Source organism: Lottia gigantea, assembly GCF_000327385.1.
Source record: "Lottia gigantea unplaced genomic scaffold LOTGIsca_14, whole genome shotgun sequence".
NCBI lineage: Eukaryota > Metazoa > Mollusca > Gastropoda > Lottiidae > Lottia > Lottia gigantea.
In genome coordinates this window covers 2,510,504-2,526,860 of record NW_008707617.1, presented here as the reverse complement: position 1 = coordinate 2,526,860, position 16,357 = coordinate 2,510,504, and the positions used below count along the sequence as shown (strand labels likewise).

Below are 16,357 nucleotides of genomic sequence, written 5' to 3'. Positions count from 1 at the left end.
GTAATGGAAAATTTAAAAAAAATATACACACTGGAGAAGGAATATTTCTTTCAAAGTATAAAGGAGAAGGAGTGATTTTTGGAACAAATTAAAATAAAAAATGGGCAAATGATCCCAAATGACTAGGTGTTAGTCTTGTAGATTTAGGAGGAATAAATTCTTTTTCTTCTTCATTTATCTCAACTATACTATCATTTACTTTTTCATAGCTTTTGAAGTGTGAATCATAGTTGGCTTTTAAAGTCGCTTCACTCCATAGATGTCTCGATGTAGTTATATCCTTCTGAATAGATTTACCATACAACGTCAAAATTAAAATATAATATCTATAGGGTGGAGTTTTAAAATTTTCTTCGTAAACTATACCATCTAATATTTTAATAATTTGTCCACCGGCTTTCACTATTTCTTGAATATCGACCGATGTTAAAACGTTGTGACAGAAACCATTTCTGAATCTGATTTTAGTGCCAGTTTCCTTTTTACCTTCTTTATTCGTGAAAGTGATTTTATCTTTAGCTGGTATGGGTTGGAAGAACATATTTTTGGGATATTCACACCAGACTTTTAAAATAGCAGTTCTAGGTCTGAATTTCTGTTCATTAAAGAGCTTGACAAATTCTTTATTTTCTTCCGGTAGAAATGATCTACCACTTTCCGCTCTCGGATATTCGCTGTCTAAATCCGACATGGCGGAAGCATACAAACCGTTAGCATCAAAGGCCATTAGTTTGATACATTTTATTTTTTTAAGTCTCGAATGAAGCTCCGTTTTATCTTTCGTGCCATCACTATATTCTTTGAATAAATCAATTATATTATCAGTGTCACTTGCATTGTATTCCTTTAATATACTACAAATTTCATCCATTTTATTCGTTTCAAATGATTTTCGATTTGCCGAAACTCTTCCTCCTTTAATACTTATAAAATATCTTATAAAAGGGTGAGTATGTGAGTTAACTTTTTCTACATTTTCTTTTTCGGTGTGTTTCGGAACCATTCTAGTAGTTTCATACCATTCTTCTTCAATCATTTCTTTATCGTAATGATATAAATAATACCAACCCTTTAAAGATAAAGAAGGAGCCGTTAGATTATTGGAAATATTCTGAAATACAACTTCTTTCATTGCTTGATTGTATTTTATCAAACAAGCTCCGAGACATAACGTATCTCTTTTAGCTTAAGGTTCCCATTCGTGTCTTAAAGATTCCCAATTATCTTTAGTGTATTTTGCAATATTAACATCCTCGATCTTTCTCAAATTCATTGGTAGATTTTAGATGAATTTCCCCATGCTGCCAAACTAGATGATTCGTGTTGATAGGAACATATGAAATTAATATTTTGCAAATAATTAGATTTCGGGGAAGGGAGGGTTTGATTCTCCCAAATGTACAGGCCTAGGGTGGAGCAGACACTTTATTTAGAAATTAGGATTAAGGGTCTTGATATTGGGTTTTCTTCTGTTCTTATTCTGATCTGAAATTAGAAAAAATAACTCGCCCGATGGGCGAGAAGTATAGTATCTGTTATGTACTTTACATAATTTTTTATGTAAATACTTTATGTATTTTGCAAATAATTACAGTTACCCTTTATTTCTTTGTCTTTTCCATTTTTTCTGTAAATCTTCATCAGTGAATGAATTAGTTAAAGGTAGAGACAGAATTCCTCTGGGCGTTTTAAAAGGGCATTGTGTTCGTTTTTGATTAGTTTTTCTAAATTAATTAACGTGCAAGAATAAGGTATGGCTTTATTTTCGTTATAGGTTTCGCAATCCCATGCGTATAAAAAATCATCGTGAATGGTTGGAAAAACGTTTAGTTTTAGAGGTGAAACTTGCGTTATCGCATTATCATCTCTACAAGTTCTCCATACGTTTTCATCGTAATTATCTTCTATTTCTTTAATGCCTAAGGTTTTGTTATTTCTTCTTATCAAACAGAAATGTTCTTTGTGTAAATAAAAAACCCAATCTAATTCTTTGGATACTTTCTTTGGTTGAAAATGTCTATGTTTGGGCATATAAATTTGAAAATAAGTATTAAATTTCTTATTGAATTCACAGATTCTAGCAGTTGTCATAACTCCTTTTCTGTTTGATTTTGAAAAACTGTTGATGAAATCTTGAAAATCTCTTGTGTAGTCTTCGTTTAAAACACGATTAACGCACTTTACAAAGCAATATCCATCGCTCGGTATATAACAATTTATACCGATATATTCATTTATCTTTTTGAGTAGGGTAACACCACTACCCTTTTTTGGTCTTTTTATTTCTTTGAAATTGTTTTTACGGAAAATCATTTTTCCTTTGAAATACCAATCAGAAGCATCCGATTTATTATCCACTGCAGTGAAGAAATTGACAAAGGTTTTGGTATTAAAACCTACAAATTTCATGTCTTGTTTGTATTTTCCATCTTGATTTCAATTTGCCCTTTAAATGTTGTAAATTCATCAGTGATAAGCTTAATAACATCGTAAAAAAGTTCATTTGATTTCAACTGTTATGTTCTTGTCTTCTCTCGATCTTTCGAAAAATATAAAAAATTTATTAAGATATGTATTTAAAATTTCTGTTTTCCTTTTATAATGAGCTTTCATTAATCCACCGGTTACGGCTGTTGCCACTGTTATCCCTACTGTTAAAACTGTACTTAATGTTTTGAAAACAGAATCGATTCTACTCCATGTTTTTCTACATTTGTTGAATTGTTTTAGTTTTTCTTTTAGTTCGTTTTGTTTTTCTATCATATATTGTTGTCTACTTTCAAGTTCCATTTTTTAGGTAATTAAATTAAGTGAACTTCTGATAAAGCTGCTATGTGTTTATTAATAATAACTTGAACAGATACTAACGATATTTGTTCTTTCGAATCATTAATCTTATTCAGATGAACTGAAAATTTTGGTTTTCTAATAGAGATTGATATATTAACATATGCATCATCTCTTGTTAACATTTTTTGATTTTGTTGAATTTATGAATATCAATTGAGGTGAATATATCATTAATAACAAAATATAGTTTTACGTATTCAAAGTCTGTCGTTCGTAAAACTCATAACTGCTTATATCTTTTTTTTCTGGTTCTGGATTTCTAATAATATTCATTGATGGTGGACTTTCCGTCTCCAATATCATATCAAAATCACTCAATGTAAATTCATTTTCTTCTTTATCTGGTATGATTAACACTCTAAACTTATCTATATATTTTCCACTTAATTTCCGTTAATTTCAAATTCTTTAGTTTCTACATTTTTTGTACCATTGATAAACTGAAGAACTTTATGAGCGTTAAATTTTGCATTATAAGAATATGAGTTTTGTCTGAAGAATATTGATTCAACTTTTACCTGAATGGGAAAAGTTATTTCAATTATAAGTTTTCCTCGGAAAGTAAATTCTATTGGACCATAAGGTATATCATCATCATTATCAAAAATATAATTGGGGTGAATAGTATAATTTGGAACAAAATATACTCTAATATTTGCTGTAAATCCATATGTTTTATATTCATAGTCTTTTGATTTATCAATATTATTAGTAATAGAAGCACTAAAAAAACCCAAATTTCTAAATGGAAGATTCAAATAATATGATTCTTTCTTGAGAACCTTTTTTTCTAATGCGAGTATATTTTTGTCCTGTTTCAAAGCTAGGTTATTAATAGTGGTTATCTTTTGTTGAATAACACTATCATCAATGTTCTGTATTTGTTGATGAATATAGGTTTTGATTTCGCTATTATTGTGGGACTTTGCTTTGAGCAAAGTCCCAGTTTGTTATCGAAATGTCAATTCTTTTTTTTTTTTTTTTTTTTCGAAAGTTACACACCTTCCTGAGCTTAGACTACAGTAGTTGCAGCAACCATTCAACTTCTCTAGACCTTCTGTAGTGGCGACGTGTTCCTTTTTTCGATCAAATTTTTCGATTGTTTTGCAAATTTTGTACGTCATTTCCGCTTTTGAACAGGAAAGCGACTGAATTTCAAATCTACTTCCGGTTGAATAACTTCCGGTGTAATTTATGTAGTTCAACAAAATTTAGCTGATCTTTAGGAAATAAAATTCTATGGCTGATTTTAAAATAAAATCCAGACCGGAAGTGATACTTCGGCCGCCATATTGAAAAAACACACGAAAAATGGGGCCTCTATGAAGAAATGGGCGTGTATAATTTTGATGTGTATGTAATCTACAATCGATTGCCAACAAGGAAGCCGATTTTTGAATTTCGCTTTTCCTTTTTTGCAACTTCCGGTTGAAGTTTTTGCAAGTTCTATCTCGTGACCTTGACCTCTATAGAGACAAAGGTCATTGACCTTGGCTATCATTTGATACTTTGACCTTTGACCCCCGACATGTACTTCCGGTTTTATAGCTATCCGTAAAAAGCCAAATGGCAACTTTGGACTGCTCGAGCACGTGACCTAATTAACCTAGAGGGTTAATTTTTTCGGTTTCCTAATGTGCTTCTCATGCACTTTACATAGATATAGAACAATTGCTTTTTTAAAGCAAAATTGAAATTGGTGATTTTTTCAAATTTGAGTTTTGTTTTACCATATTTGTGTCTTTTTGATCTTGGTGTATGTATATCTTGTGACCTATTTTATGTAGAACCTTGATATTTGGAATACAACTAGACACTTTGAATATGAATTCACCTATGACAAAAAAATTGGGGTGGGCATGGCACATCCGGGTTGAATTACTGATTGTTTGCATTTTGGGGCTGGGGCATAAATCGCATAGGATACGTTTGTTAAAAAAGGGACTTTGCACACAATTACCTCATCCTTTTGGCCAGTTTTTGTTAACAGCTCAGTTGTTTCAGCTTTATAGTTCCAAAAAAGGAACGGGTTTTAACATTTTTACCTTTGTTGACATTTGTTGACCTATATCTTTTGACCTGAATAATGTAGAAGCTTGAAATTTAAAACACAACATAACATTTGGAATATCAATTAACCTATGAAAAAAAATTAAGGTGGGCATGGCACATCTGGGTTATATTACTCATTATTGACATATTTGGCCAGGAGCATAACTCGCAAAGTATACGTTTGTTCAAAATGGAACTTTGCATACAATTATCTCATATTTTGAGCCACTTTGTCTTAGAAGTTCGGTTGTTTCCGCTTCATTGTTGAAAAAAAGGAACAGGTTTTGGAAATTCAAAATTTTCAATTTTTGACCTTGACTTTTGTTGACCTTGACCTTTGTAGGATCAAACGTCATTGGCATTGGCTATCTATAGATACTTTTATATTTGATGTCCTATGTTAACTTCCGGTTTTATAGTCGTGTGCAATTAGAAATTTTGATGACGGATATCTCTTGATCTTGACCTTTTTAGACCTTCTCCTTTACAAGATCAAAGGTCATTCACCTTGGCTATCTGCTGATACTTTCATTTGTGAGGTCTGACGTCTACTTCCGGTATTAAAATCTTCTAAAAATTAAAAAATTATCAACTTTAGACTTGTTCTTGCGCTTGACCTAATTATCGTCGATGGTTGATTTTTTCAGGGTGTTTTTTCATTGCTACATTTGCAAAGTCCCATTTGGGCCACGAGTGGCTCTAGTCTATGTTTTGTTTTTGTTGTTTAATATTTGTTAGTTCTTTTTGTAATTCACTGTTAAGTTTAGTTTCCAGAGCATTTAATTCCTGTTGAAATGTATCTTCATTTTCATCTGGAATGTTATCTATTAATTGTTGAATGTCTAATTTTTGTTTTGCAATCTTATCCTCTAATTTAGATATTAATGAAATTAAATTTTGTAACTCAGTTTTATTCGCTTCGTTGACCAATTCTTTTTGAATAAAACTTATTAATCTTTGTACCTCTTGTTGTAGTTTAGTATCATTAAAGTGTATGGAAAGTCAATTATGGGCCACTTGACACCTACCGTGAATGTTTCTATATATCCTATTGTATCCAATTCCAATCTTATAATCGATAATTAAGATACATGTATAAGTAAAACAAAGACGATTTGTGTTTAATTCCCGTTTGTTTACAAAGACAGTCCGCCATTATGTTGTATTAATCACATGACCACATGACGTCATTTTTGGAACCATCGTTAACCTCATAACCTTGATAGGCTACGTTAATGTTTACAATATTTACATCAAAATGCCGAAGCTCGGTGTCGCGCAATTTTGCAGCTATACCTGTAAAGAAAACAGTTAACACGGCTTTCCAAAAAACGCTGGTATGGGTCAAATTCGTACAATTGAAAAGGGCCGACTTCAAGGTGCCGACTGAAAACTCTCAGTCTGTTATTTATTTCACTTCAAAACTCTTTATTTTTATAGAAAATATTCTAAATTGGAAAGATTACATAGCCAGAAAAGTGTTTTAAAATTCGATTCGCATATGAGACCCCATTAGAAATATATTATAGGTTCCTATTTTTAATTAATACTAAAAAATCGGCATTTAAACTTAGCCAAAAAGATGAAATATCAATTTTCCAGCATAAAACGGTGGTAATGGCGGCCATTTTGGAACACCTTTGAAGGGTAACAAAAGCGAAAAATGAAGTTGATTTCATGAAATTTCAGTTTATATCAAACACTAAACTCATAAATGATTAAAAACTATCATTTCTTAATTTAAAGTATATTTTGAGCGGATAATTTCATATTATTTGAATTATTTGATCAGAAGGTCTACTTTCACTTTATCATTAATTGGTAGGTCTATCCGATGTGTGTGTTTTACCAATTCAGACTTGGCAATGTAGGAACTCATGATGTTATGAAAATTACCTTTTATCTTTAAAATAAATTATAATTAAGTTACATGTATTATAAAATGAGTGAAGAATTCATACAAATAACGACCATATTTCTCCAGACTTATCAAGATATTTTAATTCTGTTTTTCATCGAGAGGAGATATGAATATTTTGAAGCGGGCGATTTTTAGTACAAAATGAACCAGTCATTATAAATTTATTTCCCAATCGATCTCCATTTTTATGAATTTCGGCAGTGTCATCCTCCTGGTTTGGCCTTTCACTGTCAGTCACCCCTTCCCGAGGACGCCTAACTGGCTCGAACTGGTAGTCCACCACACCCCCAAACATTTCGTATTCATCTTCTTCGTCTTCAGAATGAGATGAACTGTGAGTGCTTGACGAATCGTTTTCATTATAATACATAACGCCCGCCACATTGTTTATCTGTCAGTGTAGCGTTCCCAGAAACCACCGCGTCAAGTCCATAATTTACGTCACGCATACATTAGCATACATTCGGATATTTCCGGAACGTGCTCGTGGTTTTCCGTACAAATCATCGATTTTCCATCAAAATATCACTTTTTCACCCTCACGAATTTTTTTCCACGAAAAGGATAGTGGCATTCAATTCAATCATTAATTATTTATCAAATACAAAAGTACACCATATTAAGACTTTCCATACTCTTTAACAAAATTTTTATTATGTAGTTGACGTTTGAAGAATCTTTTCACATTACTTATTTTATCTTCTAAATGGTTTTTATTTACTTCAATTGAATTTATTTGTTCCCGTAAATATTTCTTGTGAACAGCGTCATTATCGTTTTCCGGAGACTTTAAATTAGTTACTTTGAAATTGTTCATATCTAAATCACCTTGAAGAGTAGCTCTGATTTGATCCACAAAGTAAGGTTTCGCTTTATTTATCCACGCTGTAGTGTTAGGTTTTTTAGTTTCTAAAGATAAAGAACCTAATCCAAACTTATTTGCCATTTTTATTGAGTTAAATTTATTACAATTTCTTCGAACTGTTTTCCTAAACTCAACTGATATAAAACCCAAATTGAAAGCTGACCACAAAACTTTTGTTTAGGTAATTGAATTTGAAAAGTGGAACATTTAATTGGTTGATTAGTCAATTGCACTATCTCTTCAGTGGGTTCTAATCCATAAGAATCGAAGAAATATAAGTCAGAGTCTTTGTACAAAGCAGAATGATGAACTCCTTTTTGATTGGAAGTATGTATATTTGTTATCGCGTAAAATTTACCTTTTTTATATTTCAGATCATTTATTTCATCTCTCATACAATAATAAAACGGTGATATAACCCTAACTCTTTCGCCCATCTCATAAGTTGAAAGTTTGTGGTTGTATCACTTCCATATTTATCGAGAAATTCATTCATTTTTAAAAGTTGTTTTTTTTAAATATATACGTAGTTTGTGTTTGAAAAAAATTGTATTACATTCTGATAAAACACATTCAATAATATTTTGAACATTAATTTAAATTTAAGAAAGCGAAAATGCTTGTCTACATCTCTTAATCTTCTATCAAATTCTTCTTCATTCATTTTTAAAAGTCGGTTTTTTGAAGTTTGTTTTGATAAAACCTTCCTATGATTTGTTCTTTGTCTTGATCGATTAATTCATATGTCGGAGGTGATGTGGTGTTTACTTTATCAACGATGAATATTTCGTTTGTCCAGTATTCAACGTAACCTTTTTCGAATTTGCTTTTATATTTGAAAATACGAACTCGATCTCCGACTTTAAATTTGGGTTTGATATTTAAATTCTTTATTTCATTTTCGTAGTTATGTTGCGCGTAATTGACTTTATAATATTTGAATTACTCGAGGCTTGTGTTGGTGTGACAGCTATAGATGAATGAATTTTGTTATTGTATTCATCTACAACCTCTGGTAATATTTTAAGACATTTTTGAGATTTCAATTCCGTGAACTTTTTGAATAATTTATTTTTTAGAGTCCTGTTAAATCTTTCTATTACTACAGCTGTACCTTTGTTATGCGTGCTGTAAATTTCAAATCCCAGAGATTTCATATTTTTGTTATAAAATTCACTTCCTTTATCTACCCACAGTTTTTCTGGATGTCGGTTAGATTGTTTCATAATCGTTTCAAATGCGTGTTTGACTGATAATCCCGTTTTGTTTTTCAAAGGAATAACCCATACATATCTCGTATACAAATCTATAACTGTTAAGCAATATTTAAATCCTCTTTCGACTGGCATATGAATTAAATCGGCTGACCATATTTCATCTTTTCAAAGTTTTTAGTTTTTCTAAATTCTTTATGAATTTCATCTGCCAATCCCATGCCTAATTTCATCTTTGCTTTTAACAGTTTTATGATCAGAGCCCTTTGCATTCTCTCTTTGAAAGTTGGATTTGGAATATTTTCAAGTTCGATTATCATTTGTATGTCTGCTTCGTCTCTGAAGTTTATGTCTTTGTTTCTGTATAGTATGTCGTGTTTAAGCGCAGCGGCGTCAACTCTATTGACTGGTTTTTCACCCATTTTAGGTTTATCGTTTTCGGTTTGGGTTTATCTAGTACCTGGATCAGTGTAATTATGACCGGGACGATGTTTTTCTCCGGGATATTTCGCCCATGGAAATCCAGGATGAGAACCCAATGATTTTTGTATATCTGAACCAAAATAAGTTTTTGGAGCGTGAGCGAATATCATTTTTATCCTATAACTTTAAAACCTTTTCCTTTCCTTTCTTCTAATCTCCTGTTTCGTAGATCTCTTATTAGTTGTAATTCTTTCAACTCGTTAGATTGTTTCACTGCGCCACTTATACTCTTTCCCGCTTCCGCGATTGAGCCGACGGCTTTCGCTCCAGTTGAAATGTGTGATTTGTTTTTTGAAACAAAGCTAGCTACTTTTGGAATTATTTTTGAACCTAGAGAAAATATTGATGAATAGATACCGTCGCCCGAATAATCTTCGAATCTGTGTTGTTCGTGTTTTAGAATTAAACTCATCCTATTTTTAAATGAGTTAATTTAGTCTGTTTTTTTATCCAAAACAAGAGTTATCTCCCTTCTAGACTAAAAATAACATTACTTAAAACGAGGCTATTAAAAACTGGATGTTAAGCGAAACAAGAATGTTATTTTATATAAGGGTATTTTTAATATGCTTTTTTTTGATGGAATGTATGAAATTGATTGAAGGTGTTTTTTGGTGTAAGAATTTATGAAATGTAGGATGTTTTATGAAATGTAGGGAATTTAGGTCTTTTTTAAGTGAAAGAATTTATGAAATGTAGGATGTTTTGCTGTAAGAATTTATGAAATGTAGGATGTTTTGCTGTAAGAATTTATGAAATGTAGGGAATTTAGGTCTTTTTTTTGGGAGTTCATAGATTGGTCGCATTTTTCCCATAAATGAAATGTGGAAAAATGCGACCAATCTATGAGCTCATCTACTACTCAGGCTACGATATAGAGTTTGTTTTACAGTTCACATTTAGCTCTTTATCAAGCTGCTGGGGGGCGTATTTGCTTGCGAGACTTGCCTCAAGCCTATGTTATATTTTACATTTTATCTTTCAGGTATCAAAGACTAAGCTTAATCCAAAGGGAAAGAATACATGTGCTGTTCCTGTGAGAGACTCCAAATTATATTCATACATTCCATCTATGCTGCTAAAATATTTTAAAGATTTTGGAACAACTGACAGGGGCAATTCCCTTAATATTTCCACTTCACACCGGTGATCCACGACTGATCAATAGGTACATTGCCAGCGTTGAACCAGAAGCTATAAAAGATTTGGTTGAGAAGAAAAAAAATTTTCTTACAAATTACTTTTTGCTCCAAATTAGTTCTTGCAATATTTATCAATACATCATGGTAAAATTTTGTCATTATCAGACAAAGCATTAAACAAAAATTCTGGACATCTTACTGTGAACTACCTATATTAAATCCTGTATATCTGCCAATAGCACTGCCAAATGTTCTGTGAATTTTCATAACAACACGACTCTTGTAAAATTTCTATCTAGGCTGTGAACCTCATTGTTGCATTGTAGGCGTTCAACTCTAAAATAGCCATGTCCAATAGCTAGGCCTTGTTGATCCAGAACTTTTGTGTTACCTGGAAATAAATAATTGTCCATATTAATGTACATATGTTGTAATTGATAAGTTTATTCTATGTATTGATAAAATATTGGTTAAATCAAAAGATGAAGCTCAAGTTCCTTTTGTAGACATTGTTTCAATATAGTGCAGTTTTCACTCAGAAATTTGATTGTGTAATATGCATTTCACATTGTTTATCGTGTGAAACTTTATTAATTGCATTCTGAAAATAAACAGAGTTATTATGTTTGTAACTGGTTTTCATTGTTTTTTATTGTATATTGATAAACCTTGTGTCATAAGCTAGTGTTACTTTTTAAATTACCATTGTTTGCTGCCTTCTAGCTTCACGTCTTTCAGCTATGTTATGATGGTCCTCTGCCTCTTGTAACTTTTCCCCTAGAACCACTGGCAATGACTTGGTCAGCTTGAGACTTATCTATTCCTATGGTAGATGCAGAAGGAACACCAAAACCACCACGGCTTTAAAATGCTGTCACTAGAACTGTAAAAGTAAATTATTTTAGCTTACTGACCAGAACAGCCAAAGAAAAATACAGTTCAACATGAACTTTTTATTTAGCATTGGCCTTCAAATTTTGCACTGGAGGTTTAGAAAATACTTAGAATTAGTATTATGATTTTGCACAATGAACAAAATAATTCCTGGATAAAAATCAAAAATGGCAAACAGGTTGCAACCACACAACAAAAGCATTCTAACCATTGTAAACATTTCACCCTAACGGAGCCCCACTACAATCCATAGCCACTTGTGTATTTTGGTATTCTATTTACTATCTCCAGCACCAAGAAAAAATACAATTTAATTCATTTTGCAAAAAACAATATGAATTAATTGAAGTTAGTTTTAACTTACCGAAACTTCTTCCAAATAACAAAAGGTCATTTAATGAAAATACAAAAATTTAGTCAGCTGATTCTTTTAAAGCATGACGTCATTTGGTCATGTGAACAAACATGGAGTCTTTATTACCCTTAAATGGCGTCCAAAACAAAACTTGCTGACGGAAGTCACATGATCAGAATACAGGAATCTAAAGAATATAAACAAAGTAAAAGTAAGTAATAATGAAAGATATGAGATAACAGAAGATGTAATTAAGGTTTGTATAAATCAGGTAAGTAAAGAAATAACAGAGGTTAACAATCTCCACTGTATATAGAAAATAAGAAAACTATTTGTTTTTCCATCAATTTTAAGAAGCTAAAATTTTTACTGCAAATTAAGATGTCCTTGTTCAAGAGTTTTTAACAACAGTAATGAAGATGCCCTTTCTTTGTTGGAAAGTCAGCCAACTGTTTATGGAGTCTTTATTACCCTTAAATGGCGTCCAAAACAAAACTTGCGGACGGAAGTCACATGATCAGAATACAGGAAGCTGAAAAATATAAACAAAGTAAAAGTAAGTAATAATGAAAGATATGAGATAACAGAAGATGTAATTAAGGTTTGTATAAATCAAGTAAGTAAAGAAATAACAGAGGTTAACAATCTCCACTGTATATAGAAAATAAAAAAAATAAAACTATTTGTTTTTCCATCAATTTTAAGAAGCTAAAATTTTTACTGCAAATTAAGATGTCCTTGTTCAAGAGTTTTTAACAACAGTAATGAAGAAGCTCTTTCTTTGTTGGAAAGTCAGCCAACTGTTTACTTGTCTCAGACCAAATGATCACAATCCACCTTGTCGATACACTCTTTTGTCCCTTTGATAATTGATACCCTATCTTGATTTATTAATCTCAATTATTCAATCAATAAAGATGTTTATTGACTAAAGAAAACAGCTTAAAGACTCATACAGTAACAAACTTTCTGTCAAAATTGCTCTCTTTTTACTTCCTATAAAATTGACGGTTAACTGATTATCTCAAATCAGACCCGGTTACCCGTGAAATACTACCCAAAATCGGTTAACTGATTAACTGTTTCAACACTATCAATAATAGAGGAATGTTAGTATCCACAACTTCAACGTCCAACATGTACCTTTGTCTTCCAATGACAATGGGAATCTTTACCATTTTCAAAGATCTTACAGAGACACCATCCCCTAATCTGAAGGTCCTACTAAATTGGGGTGCAATCTTATAAGTAATCATTATACCATTGTAAACCACAAACTGTTTTTGTGCATGCTGTATCTAAAACCCCTGCTCCACTTGATTCCACTACAAAAATGTCTAATTGTTCTTCATTGGATACAAACTGTGACTGAGATTTTTGTTTGTTGCACTAACAATGTAATATTTCACTAATCATCAGTGTCTTCAACTCTATTTGTAGCAATATTGACTGATTCCTTTTTATGTTGACAGTCTTTAGCCCAATGGTATGTAGACTGACATCTTGGACGCTTGTCAAATCTGTTCAATGGGTTAGTTCCTTTAACTGGATCTTCAAGTGTCTCATCATTTCTGCTCTCAGAAATTTGATATTTTCCTCTTGAAAACCGCCTGGAGCTGGCTGTAGCATTTACTTCTAGTTTCACGCTAGATGTGGCAACCTGGCTCCAAATTTCCACTTCAAAGCAGATTTCTAAATTTGTTAAATCTGCAGCTGCAGTTAATGCCATTTGACGTTCCTGTGTGGAGAGACCAGCATTATCAAGGAGCTTCAATGCCAACACAGCATACTGGTAATTTCATTTCATATCTAACCAGTCTGGTATTCAATCTTTCGAATTCAATAATGTAGGTTTCAATTGACATGTCTGTTTTTCTAAAATTTTCTAAATAAGCTTCATATGTGGCATCTCTCGTTTCTTTCTTGAAGACATCTAATTTGGCAATTAAAATATCAACACCACGGTCTGAATCCAGAAATTCGGCCGGAATTTGGACAGCTCTCTTCCAGTCAGCGACATAGCGATTGCTAAGGCGTGCTTTTCTGCGTCCAGGTCGTTGACCCCACATCATATTTCTAGCTCATTTTTATACGCCCACATGAAATGGGGTGTTCAATAAAATAGAAGACACATAAACCATTTCACAAAGTTTTTTACTGGTCCATTTTTAGTTGATCCAATTAATGTGGATACTCTATAGCACAACACATGGGTAAAAAAATAATCTGCTATAGAAAAAACTAAGTAGTCCAACATGTTTCAAGAGCACAAAGGCTCCCTTCCTTTTTATGCGCCCACATGATTCTTCTGTGATTGGTTATTGCTGCCTGTTTTTTCTTTTTGGAATCACCACATGAAATGGGGGGTGTTTATTGCTGTCACCCATGTCCGTCCGTCGGTCCGTCCACAATTGCTCGTAAACACTCTACAAGACTCAATTCTTGACGGATTTTGACAAAACTTGGTATGAGTGTTCGTATTCACCCAAGGATTAACCCTATTGAAAATCAGAAGAATCGAAAAATATTAAGTTTAAGTTATTGCCCTTGTTCTTGAAAACGCGTTCAATCATTAGCTCGTAATCACTCTAGAAGGGACAATTCTTGATGGGCATGAGTGACATAAAATGTGGAGCGTATATATTCGTCACCCATGTCCGTCGGTCCGTCCGTCCACAATTTGCTTGTAAACACTCTAGAAGGCACAATTCTTGACAGATTTTGACAAAACTTACTGAAATTGTTTATTATCACCCAATGATGAACCCTATTGAAAATCAGAAAAATCGAAAAATATTTAATACGAGTTATTGCCCTTATTCTTCAAAAAGCAATCAATTTTTAGCTTGTAAACACTCTACATGCCAAAATTCTTGCTGGATTTTGACCAAACTTTGTGAAATTGTTTATTATCACCCAAGGATAAACCCTATTGAAAATCAGACATATCGAAAAATACTTAATATGAGTTATTGCCCTTGTTCTTCAAAACGCGTTCAATTTTTAGCCCGTAAACACTCTGCAGGGCATAATTCTTGATAGATTTTGATGAAACTTTGTGAATTGTGTATTATCACCCAAGGATGAACCCTATTGAAAATCAAAAATATAGAAATTATTTGATATGAGTTATTGCCTTTGTTCTTCAATGTTCATTTTCAAACAAAGCTGCCAGTGAGCGTATTTTCTCATATTGAAGAAATTTTATTAGTTTGAATTCATTTATATATATAATAAGGATGATATATATATATATATAATTGAATTCAAACTAATAAAATTTCTTCAATATGAGAAAATTCGTACTTTAGTCACTAAAGACTGTTATATTATTTCTGACAGCTGCCAGTGGGCGTATGTTACCTTGCCTCGCAAGCTATCTTTATTCAAAATCAAAGCTACCAGTGGGCGTATATTACCTTGCCTGGTAAGCTATCTTTTCTTGGTGCTGGGGATTGTAAATAGAATACCAAAATACACGAATGGCTATGGATTGTAGTTGGGCCCCGTTTGGGTGAAATGGTTTCAATTTTGTGATGGTTAGAATTCTTTTGTTGTGTGCTTGGAACCTGTTTGGTATTTATGATTTTTATCTGGGAATATTTTGATCATTGTGCAAAAAACATAACACTAATTCTAAGTATTTTCTAAAACTCCAGTGCAAAATTTGAAGGCCAATGCTAAATAAAAGGTTCATGGAGAACTGTATTTTTTCTCTGACTGTTCTGTTCAATAAGCTAAAATATATTACTTTTAGAGTTCTAGTGACAGTCCCCCATCATCACTCCCATCAATCCCTGACCCTCAACCACCTACAAGCTGTGGAGGTTTTGGTGTTCCTTCTGCATCTACCAAATGAACAGATAACTCTCTAGCTGTATGGGGAAGACCAGTCATTGTCAGTGGTTTTAGTAGAAGAAGCTCTTCAAGAGGAAAAGTTACCAGAGACATTGCATAGCTGAAAGACGTGAAGCTATAAGGCAGCAAACAATGATTACAGAATTGATAATTATTTTTTTTTCAAATTAAAAAAGTAACTGAAGCAGTGCGTAACAGTTTTGATTTTATGCTTAAAACTGCGCCACAAAGTATCGTAACCGTAACATGATTTCCTGCTATAATTAAATGGATATAGGTAGTTTAATCGTATGTATACTCAACAGATCGCTGAAACTCATGTCTTGTTCTCTAGATCGCTCAAACGCAAAGAATATTCAACAGATCGCTTCAACTAACATTAGGTTTCTTTTGAGGTACGTCCGTCCACAATTGCTCGTAAACAATCTACAAGGCACAATTCTTGACTGATTTCGACAAAACTTGGTATGGTTGTTTGTAATCACCAGAGTATGAACCCTATTGAAAATCAGAAAAATTGAAAATTTTAATTGAAATTTCTTGAAAATGCGTTCAATTTTTAGCACATAAACACTCTAAAAGGCACAATTCTTGAGACTTGATTTTGACGAAACTTGGTGTGAGTGTTTGTAATCACCCAAGGATGAACCTTAATCTAAATCAAATAAATTAAAAAATATTTATTATGAGTTACTGCCCTTGTTCTTAAAAATGCATTCAAAT

General features: G+C 32.4%; 3 protein-coding genes across 3 annotated transcripts; all 3 read right to left on the bottom strand.

Annotated features, from left to right (window-relative positions):
* Window positions 1-88: 88 nt before the first annotated feature.
* On the bottom strand, window positions 89-2,313 carry LOTGIDRAFT_157526 (hypothetical protein; the record flags this gene model as incomplete). Its single annotated transcript, XM_009049734.1, has 2 exons — window positions 89-1,069; window positions 1,885-2,313. The coding sequence occupies 2 exons, from the start codon at window positions 2,311-2,313 to the stop codon at window positions 89-91; spliced, it is 1,410 nt and encodes a 469-aa protein (XP_009047982.1).
* Window positions 2,314-7,442: 5,129 nt separating this feature from the next.
* Window positions 7,443-9,495, bottom strand: LOTGIDRAFT_157525 (hypothetical protein; the record flags this gene model as incomplete). Its single annotated transcript, XM_009049733.1, has 2 exons — window positions 7,443-7,732; window positions 9,363-9,495. The coding sequence occupies 2 exons, from the start codon at window positions 9,493-9,495 to the stop codon at window positions 7,443-7,445; spliced, it is 423 nt and encodes a 140-aa protein (XP_009047981.1).
* A 3,689-nt stretch (window positions 9,496-13,184) lies between these two features.
* Window positions 13,185-13,848, bottom strand: LOTGIDRAFT_157524 (hypothetical protein; the record flags this gene model as incomplete). Its single annotated transcript, XM_009049732.1, has 2 exons — window positions 13,185-13,544; window positions 13,591-13,848. 2 exons carry the CDS (start codon window positions 13,846-13,848, stop codon window positions 13,185-13,187), a joined length of 618 nt encoding a protein of 205 aa, XP_009047980.1.
* Window positions 13,849-16,357: the final 2,509 nt, after the last annotated feature.